At 39.8% G+C, this 8505-nt stretch overlaps 2 protein-coding genes across 4 annotated transcripts; one reads left to right on the top strand and one right to left on the bottom strand.

Moving 5' to 3' along the window:
• Positions 1–290: 290 nt before the first annotated feature.
• On the bottom strand, positions 291–4433 carry ssuh2rs1 (ssu-2 homolog, related sequence 1). Of its 3 annotated transcripts, none has more exons than XM_076027101.1 (13): positions 4283–4433; positions 3977–4043; positions 3226–3327; positions 2724–2799; positions 2386–2515; positions 2215–2275; positions 1994–2115; positions 1839–1901; positions 1672–1754; positions 1489–1581; positions 1256–1361; positions 942–1049; positions 291–620 (listed from the first exon to the last, which is right to left on the bottom strand). In XM_076027101.1, the coding sequence occupies exons 1-13, from the start codon at positions 4310–4312 to the stop codon at positions 480–482; spliced, it is 1182 nt and encodes a 393-aa protein (XP_075883216.1). In that variant the 5' UTR covers positions 4313–4433; the 3' UTR covers positions 291–479. The 3 variants fall into 3 exon arrangements, with proteins under 3 accessions (XP_075883216.1, XP_075883218.1, XP_075883219.1); XM_076027103.1 differs by having other exon boundaries at positions 3977–4041; positions 4130–4431; XM_076027104.1 differs by lacking the exons at positions 3977–4043; positions 4283–4433 and adding an exon at positions 3619–3902.
• A 186-nt stretch (positions 4434–4619) lies between these two features.
• Positions 4620–7036, top strand: rpl32 (ribosomal protein L32). The gene is made up of 4 exons (XM_076027105.1): positions 4620–4776; positions 5432–5532; positions 5646–5827; positions 6873–7036. The coding sequence occupies exons 2-4, from the start codon at positions 5437–5439 to the stop codon at positions 7000–7002; spliced, it is 408 nt and encodes a 135-aa protein (XP_075883220.1). The 5' UTR covers positions 4620–4776; positions 5432–5436; the 3' UTR covers positions 7003–7036.
• The last annotated feature ends 1469 nt before the right edge of the window (positions 7037–8505 follow it).

The raw sequence follows: 8505 nt of genomic DNA, 5'->3' as shown, positions 1-8505 counted from the left end.
ATATATATATATATACATATATATATATATATACATATATATATATATATATATATATATATATATACATATATATATATATATATATATTTTTTTTTTTTTTATGAAAATTCAGCAACAAAGACTCTGACTCTATATATAGAGACAGATATATAAGACAAAGACTCTATATATAGAGTGTATATATATATATATATATATATATATATATGTGTATATATATATATATATATATATATACATATATATATATATATATATATATATATATATATATATATATATATATATATATATATATATATATATATCACTGGTAAACAGATTTTCTGTGTAGTCGTAAAGAGCAGTTGTATAAGAAGTGATGCCAAGCTGTTCAATTGATTTGTGGATACTTCTTCACCATGCCAAATAACTATTCAGCAAAACTGAACTGAAAGAGTGAAGTTCAGGAGGCGCACCTTAACACAATATTCCAATTACATCACAGTACAACAACATGTAGCAGGGTAATCATCTGCATTGACTTTGAATTCGTTTCCATACACAAAGTAGATGTGTGATTTTCCCTTCCATGTGTAGCACACTCTGGTGACAGGGATCAGCTCAATGGTTTGACGCTGAAAACAAAGAAACCAAATATTAGGATGTATCAAGACTACACTGAATGCAAATTTGAAATAAGATGTAGTCAATACATTTATTTTCACGGGTTACTTCCTACCATTTCACTGACTACAGGAATTGAAAAATAAACTTAACAAATTCAGCAGTCAATTATATGCAGCTATTGATAAAGAAGTGCTTGCTGTTTAAACCTAGAGCCTACAGTGCAAAGTAAATGCTTTAACTACAGGAAGGACACAAATTCATAAAATGTATCCTATTGATTATTACTATAATCAAGAAGCAAGCATGATTACTTTGTGTCAAATTATTACCTGTTGCAGAACGCGTGATGTCTGGGTGTACTTTCCCTGATGTTCACTGACGAGGCGCTGTGCAGCTTGAACCACTGCAGGGTCTGGGAAGCCCATCACTGGGTACACCTTCACATTGTAAGAGGTTAAACATTAATTATAAGCCGATGCCTGTAACTGATGTACAGGATCCTGTATTGATTGGCAGATCATGCAAGGCAACATGATTTTCTTGCAATAGGCACACATACGGTCTTCTGATTTTGACAACAAACAACACCAACAACAAAGGAGTTTCTGAAATAAATCCCAGTACGCAAGTGAAGAACATTTACCAAGTACTGAGAATCTCTGAAGAGCTCCTTGCCAGACACTTTACTGAGGTTGTCGATCTGCAATCCACTACTCTGCTCCACCACATAGTCATCAGAGTTGTTTTTCCTGGAAGCATTTTCATTCAATTAGTTCCACAACACTTTCACACATGGATCTGACTGAAGCGACAACCCATGTCTTTCTAAGGGACGACATGAAAATAAACTGTGTTTAAAAAAAAAAAAAGAAGCACCAAGTCACGGTAAGGTTGATGTAGACAAGAAGCTGTTGCTTTCCCCGACAGGTGGCGCAAACTGTTGATCCTTGTCCATGACAGTGGTTGCAACTGTAAAAAGAATGTTTATTAGCATACTCTGCTTACTATTGTGACACTTTGTTTGAGATTCCTGAACTCCAGCAGGAAAAACACCCTTACTTTTCCCTTCCTCTGCCGCTGCAGTGGTGGCAGCGATCATCTCCATGGCGGAAACCAGATCCATTGCACACCCAGCAGACTTTCTGAGAGGTTCAACGAGACCGTATGGTCAGACGATTTTGTCGGAGGTGTCAAAATCTTCACGGAAATCTCTAAAAATGACTTACATTCCCAACACCGGCGCAGTCTTTACAAGGTTTCCTCCCCATTCCAATGCATACGTGGCAGGGCTGTAAGTAATATTTTCTTTGTCAGAAAAAAATTCTAAATGAAATGTTTGTTTGCTTGTTTGTCTTCTGTCTGCACACATTATTGAATTTACCTTAACAGATGATGTGTAGGGGACCTTTATAAGCTGTTTCCCGTCTATGAAAAAGTTGGGGGATTTTGCAGGGATATCCCACGGCCCTGGAGCTGGTTGGGCAAAGGCATCCACTGGCTGTCCTTTTTCAAATAAAACAACATTTTTGATAAACCATTACATTGAGCAGTAATAAAACACAGGGAAAGCTCATTTAAATATATAGTGCACGAGTATTTAACCATTGTAAGGCTCATGACTCCATGCTGTACATCTTGTTTCGGTGAAGGTTTCCAGGCGGTACTGAACAAAAAAGGTTGGACAAAAGAAAAATAAGAGAAAAACTTGCCATTTCTGGTAAAATCAAGAAATTTATGTGCATGAACTTTCATTTGTAACTGGCATCCTCTTACTCTATAGGTATTGAACGCATCCATGTTGGTGATCACCCCATCCTTTGCTGGCCCCGAACTGTAGCAACACTTACTGGAGGCATATAGCAAAAGTGCTTCTCGGGCAGTATCTTCAGTTATAGATGGTATACTATTAGGAATAAAGGAAATATGATTATCGATCAATCAAACAATTAGCCTCAGAGGGCTTTACAGATTATAATTCCCTTGTCAAAGGAGGAAGAACTGCCACATTTTCTGCTGCTGGGATTGCAAGAAAGGATATTGTGCAATAACTAGGAGTTACTGGAGGTCAACTACAATAATAAAAAAAAAAAATAAAAAAAATTGAACCTTACTTCCAGTGAGGTTGTTCGGCTGTGGGTTCAGGCTGAGGGACCGGGTATGCAGGCATGGGAGGTGGGAGAAATCCACCTATAAAAGATATTGTTGGGTTTTTTTTTTAATTTAAACGTTTTATTACCTTTATTCGGGTAAATCATTTCCTCAGTAGAGACCAGGAGGTTCATCAATAAATGGATACAGGAGCTCTGCGTCAATATTTACATAACCCCATCAGATCAGCTATCAAGTTCTCAACAGTGTTAATTAAGTGGTTGGGGTTTATTGGACGATAAAAATTAAAAAAAAATAAATAAAAAAAAAAAAAAGTAGCAGTCTTATAAACGGAAATATGTTAATATGTATTTATTATCAGAACTGTCTAACATCCATGCAGTTTTGAATAGTACCGAAACACACCAACACTATTGTGGTACTTAAATGGCACCGCTGTCAAATGGGAAGAGCGCAACCATAAATGCCACACTAGGGGTTGTGACAGTTTTGTGATCAGTGTACCTCCGCCTGCCAAGGTTCCCTCGTAGCCAGGCACGCTGTCAAACATCGAGGCCGGAGGAGCGCTGGGGCCCGCCACAGAAGACGCGGGTGGGGCGAACATAGCTGGCACAAACAAGAAGAACCAGTTTTAGGCTTTTTTAAAATGAAGGCGAACGTTCGAATGATAAAAACACGGTCAAGTTAAGGTGCAACACACACACACACACACACACACACACACACACACACACACACACACACACACACACACACACACACACACAAACGTTTCATGTTCCGTGATGAGTATCGATTTAGAAGAATCAAGGTGAGCCTTAGTGTCTTGAGGATGTAAACGTTAATCGCGACAGTGCATTCCGCGGTGAAACACCGGTGAATAGGTGAGCGACTTACGTTGTCCTTCTGCGTTATCAGCCATCCTGAGATTGTTTTCGGGCTATGCCACCCCCCCCGTACCCCCAAAAATTAAACCGGGTGCGCGGCCACCGCAATAACCTCAACGCAGGTTCAGGTAGGAGCGCACGCAGCGTATCCGGTCACGTAGGGAGTCTCAAAACTTGAGACAACTCGTGGAACGTCTTTGATGACGTCACTAATGTATTCGCATGCTGCTGCTGGGCCGTACAACGGAAATCAACCGTATTCGATCCGTTAAACGTCGACGACGGACAGTTGTGTTGAATTATTAGATACGCAATGAGGATGTTTAGTAAAAAAAAAAATATATATATATATATATTCGGGATCTTACCAGGGGCCGCCTCCGCCGCTGGCATGTACCCGGGGTTGGCCACTCCATAGGTGCGATACTGGTCGCTGTTAAGAAAAATAGTTAAAAGTTGGTTCAAAAAGAAAACGGCTGGCGCTTCACTGTTGTCAATGAGCCTTAAACAAACACGGTCACCTGGACAAACGCCGAGTTTCCATTTTCGCATGCAAGAGTCCCTCTAAGTAAAGAACATGCAACACCCGTCCGAGTCTTCAAACGCGCTGTAATCACAGATATCTCTAATCACCAATCATCATGTGACAGAAAGCTGATGATTTACCCAGTATTAGTATTACTCCACACCCCCGTGTGCAGCATTTCCGCAAAGTGTCGCCTTTCTCTCTCTCTCTTTTAAAACGAGAACTAAATTTTAACTGTGGACTGTGCTGTGATACTACCCAGGTACGGTCACTGCAGAAAATAAGCGGAGTCTTAAACTGTAGAAAGTCCCCCCTTGAATCCTCCCTACCCCCTAAAAACCCATCCTTTCAGGAAGTGCGCATGTAAAATTCAAGAGACAGTAAACACATTAAACGGGAGACTAAAGATGTGCTTTCCACTCCACTGCATTATTAAAGCTTCGCCAAAACAGCAAACAACAAAGACTTTTTCGATCTTTCAGGCAATAATCACACGCAACTAATATAAATTCTACTTTACGTTCGCTGTGAAGGCATGACAGGCGAATAAAATACAATACCCATAAGCCTTTGCAGCACCCACGGAAGTCCTTTTCTTTCCTTCCGCCGTAACCGAAGTCCCTTTTGGATTTACGTCGGCGGGTGAGTCGGCACAATCTCAATGAATCCGTGCAAAATATGCTGCAGTTAAGCAGTCATGACACAATTTGTGTATCGCAGACGTTGTACCTATGTGTTTTGGTGAAAATGGGTCAATTTAGCAGTATGGTATCTGATTAGTGCTAACCTAAAGTCAGTCGAGTGCATGCTAGCACTTTCCCAGTAAAATGGAGTCATAGCATTTAGCACAGGCCCAGTTTTCGATATATTTTGTATAAATTATAAAATGGACAAGAACGTAGTCGGGGAAATATTGTTGTGCGGTTGGTTCGTCACCTTCGTGCTGGCGGTAGTTTTCACCACACTCCGTAGCGGTTGTCTGAATTCGATTAGCATGACTTCAGCTTGCTAAACATTGGCTACATGCCTGTGCTAGTGTAGTGGACGTTCTACACGTTGAGTGAAGTTATAGGCTAATATATATAATCGATACTGTCAGGCATGGTAACATTTAATGTGTACAGGAATGTTAATTACAGGTGGTCCCAACATTTTTGTATTTTCTATTAGTTTGTCATTCATAGTCTTGCATAGACGTAGCCCGCTCTGTTGTAATGTTGCTATACTCTGAACATGTGCTTTCCCTGCAATTGCATTGTATGGTTTATAACCCCCGTTTTATTTTTGCTGCTCACAGTCACCATGGCAGCCCTCAGGCCCCTCACGAAGCCCAAGATTGTCAAAAAGAGAACCAAGAAGTTCATTCGCCACCAATCTGACAGATATGTGAAGATTGCGGTAAGCTTCATGACAACACGACACTGTCTGCACTTGGCTGGTCAAAAGCCTGCTGCTTGTTTCAGTGTTGGATTTGTGATTAATACTTGTACGTTTTTCTTTAATTGCTGTAGAAAAACTGGCGTAAGCCCAGAGGTATTGACAACAGGGTCCGCAGGCGGTTCAAGGGTCAGATGCTGATGCCCAACATTGGTTATGGTAGCAACAAGAAGACCAAGTACATGCTGCCCACTGGCTTCAAGAAGTTCCTGGTCCACAATGTCAAGGAGCTCGAGGTCCTGATGATGAGCAACAAGTAAGCTTCCTGTCCCGTCAGTGTTTCAAGTTATGAAGACTTTTTTTTTGTTCTTTTGGTGGCTGCTTGGCGTTGTTTGGAAACTCGGAAGAAATTTCTTAGTTTACATCAAAGTTTACATCAAAGTAAACCAAGTGACCATAGTTTTTGTTTTTTATTTTAAAGAATTCGTCAATCAGTTTTCGTAAATAGTTTGGTTCAGCCTTTTTAAATCGACCTACTTGTAGTGGGATACTACTAACAGCGAAAAAGATCAGTAGCCTTTGCTGGTGTTGAGTTTATTTCTTATCAAATTGATGTAATTGATATCTTGTGAGACTAAGAACATTTGGTTGTACTAAGATCAGCTCTTTGGTAAATGTTCAGTAACTTAAGCATAACAATACAGTGACAGGCTTTTGGATGCCCTTGTATTTTTTGGAGAAAGTAACTTTTCCAATTATAATATTATTTTATCTATATCCCAGGGAAAGCTTTGCTAGCAAGTACCTTAGTGTTATGCCAACATTGTAGTTCAACAATTTAATATTTCAAGCAAAATGAGTTTAGATTAAATTGGTCCCCTTCACTTACAGGCTGATTACATGAAATGTATTCCTGTTTAAAGGCATCATAGCTGCCATTAAACAGCTAATGCCTTTGAAATATTGGCTCTATGAGTAGAGCCAATATTAAGACTAATGTTTCATTTGTAGATGTTTCAGTAATTATGGAGAGAAACAATTGGTGTGCGTCATTATCCCGCTTCAGGTTCTCAATTTAGTGAATTTGTTTTGTTTAGATCAGTGGGATCTTTGAGCAAAGCATTTTGTTTTTCTTTTAGACAGAAAGCAAAGTCTAGTTCACAAATAATCTGCAGTAATTGTGACAATGCGCAGCCTTTCTACAGAAAGCAATTCTGTTCTCCACATCAGTGATGCAACATTTTGAAAGAGCAGTTGGTGTGTGCTTTGTTAGTGTGATCCAAATAGATTTGAACTCCCACAGGTAAAGAATGGGAAGTTGACAGAAAATATCTGACCTAATAACTTTTATTTTTTTTTAGGACTCACTGTGCTGAGATCGCCCACAATGTCTCTTCCAAGAACAGGAAGGTCATCGTGGAGAGGGCAGCTCAGTTAGCCATCAAGATCACCAACCCCAACGCCAGGCTCAGGAGTGAGGAGAACGAATAAACTGGTTATTCTGAATAAATGTTTAAAAATAGAATCCTGCTTGTGGTGTCCTTTTTTTGATTCCTGCGGCCCACTTTTGTTTTACTTTTTGCTACATCACTTGTGCTGAAAGATCATAACTATTTTTAAACAGTGTCGGCTCTTAGCAAGCAAGCGAAACCTGTCAACTGCTGAGTGACCAAGGTGGTATTAAAGGCCAGTTCACATGGTTCGTCGTACTGAAGAGACTTGAGCTATTTTTTTCCCCCCCTGTTCTGAGGCGTCAAAATCGTAAAGATGAGCTTTCATGCAGAGGCTTCTCACACTGAAGGCTACAGAGCCTGTTTCAGTCACCCGTGGATAAACGGGGGTTATTCCTTGCCTCCTTCCAGATGAATGGATACTGGAACAGAACAAAAGGGGCAAGATGCCTGAAGAAGAGTGTCGACCCATATTATTACAAATGGAGGAAGATGCTAAACTCGGTGCAGGCGTTTCTTTCCAAGATGTGATGTGGTATACTGTACTTTGGAAGAATGAATGCCCATTTATAATGTTTCTTGGTGTCGGAAGACAAGGTGGCCTACATGGTTTGTTGCAGTTTTTTAGACTATTCTTGGTTGGCAGAGTACTGGTAGTTTTTGTGCATTAAAGTTCTCATTGGATACTGACAATGCAAAGATCAGAGTTGAAAAATAGCTAACTAGATCTAACTAAAATGGCCCCCAATTATCACAATGCAGCATTTTGAGATGTGCAGCCTTTACAATTATGTGAAATGTCCTTCAGCCCTGACAAAACAGTCAAAAGAAATATCAGTTTGATCATAACCTTAATGAAACAATTTTGGGGTTCACAACTTCAACAATGAGTCACCTGACCCAGTTTACAAAATTCAATGTATGTGTATTCTCTCCAACTCATCACTGCTGGGTTGTCAATTTAGATGACATTTCATTTTAATTTGTCATATTTGGCTTAATTTAACGTCTCCCCAAAAAAAAGAGTCAATTTAACCCTCTGTTTATAACCTTATTTTGTACCTTCGACATGTTCGGAAGGGGACAGAAGCGAATCGGCTGTCTGGCAGTCATTGTGGGTGAACACTTGGCTTTGAATTCGGCCACCTTAAATATTTTCCTGAGCCACAGAATCATTATTAGCATGAAGGAGTCGGCTTATCGTAAGTCCGAATGGTATTTATCTTCAAGTGATGTGAATCCAACAATCATCCCGTAACATCAACAGCAGCCTTTTTTTTTTTTTTTTGCGATGTGTAGAGACGGCTCCCTGTGGAGAATGTTTCCATTGCATTCTGGCACTCAAGCTGTGTCCCGCAGCCCTGAGCCTGCCGCCATCTGCTCTGGTAAAACTGACTATGCCAGAGATGCAAAAACACATTTTCTTCCGGTCAGCTTTTAGCTCATCAGTCCTCAAGGAATTGAGTTTGAATTTATTATCTTTTTTCTACTTTTTTTTTCTCTGAAGGCCTCCTTAAAAAAAACAACAATAACAACAACAACC

This window comes from Nelusetta ayraudi, unplaced genomic scaffold (assembly GCF_046127955.1).
Source record: "Nelusetta ayraudi isolate G7.1 ecotype Tasmania unplaced genomic scaffold, CSIRO-AGI_Nayr_v1 ptg000019l, whole genome shotgun sequence".
NCBI classification, from domain to species: domain Eukaryota; kingdom Metazoa; phylum Chordata; class Actinopteri; order Tetraodontiformes; family Monacanthidae; genus Nelusetta; species Nelusetta ayraudi.
Note: the sequence above shows the minus strand (reverse complement) of the source record. Positions and strands in the feature narration are given on the sequence as shown.

What these genes read in the sequence shown, in the direction of transcription:
- rpl32 (XM_076027105.1), top strand. Translation starts at nt 5,437, where the DNA reads ATGGCAGCCCTCAGGCCCCTCACGAAGCCCAAGATTGTCAAAAAGAGA. An exon ending in ACAGATATGTGAAGATTGCG is followed by an intron (nt 5,533 to 5,645) that starts GTAAGCTTCATG and finishes TAATTGCTGTAG; the next exon opens with AAAAACTGGCGTAAGCCCAG. An exon ending in GTCCTGATGATGAGCAACAA is followed by an intron (nt 5,828 to 6,872) that starts GTAAGCTTCCTG and finishes ATTTTTTTTTAG; the next exon opens with GACTCACTGTGCTGAGATCG.
- ssuh2rs1 (XM_076027101.1), bottom strand. Translation starts at nt 4,312, where the DNA reads ATGCTGCACACGGGGGTGTGGAGTAATACT. An exon ending in CGGGGGTGTGGAGTAATACT is followed by an intron (nt 4,044 to 4,282) that starts AATACTGGGTAA and finishes ATTTTTCTTAAC; the next exon opens with AGCGACCAGTATCGCACCTA. An exon ending in ATGCGTTCAATACCTATAGA is followed by an intron (nt 2,276 to 2,385) that starts GTAAGAGGATGC and finishes TTTTTTGTTCAG; the next exon opens with TACCGCCTGGAAACCTTCAC.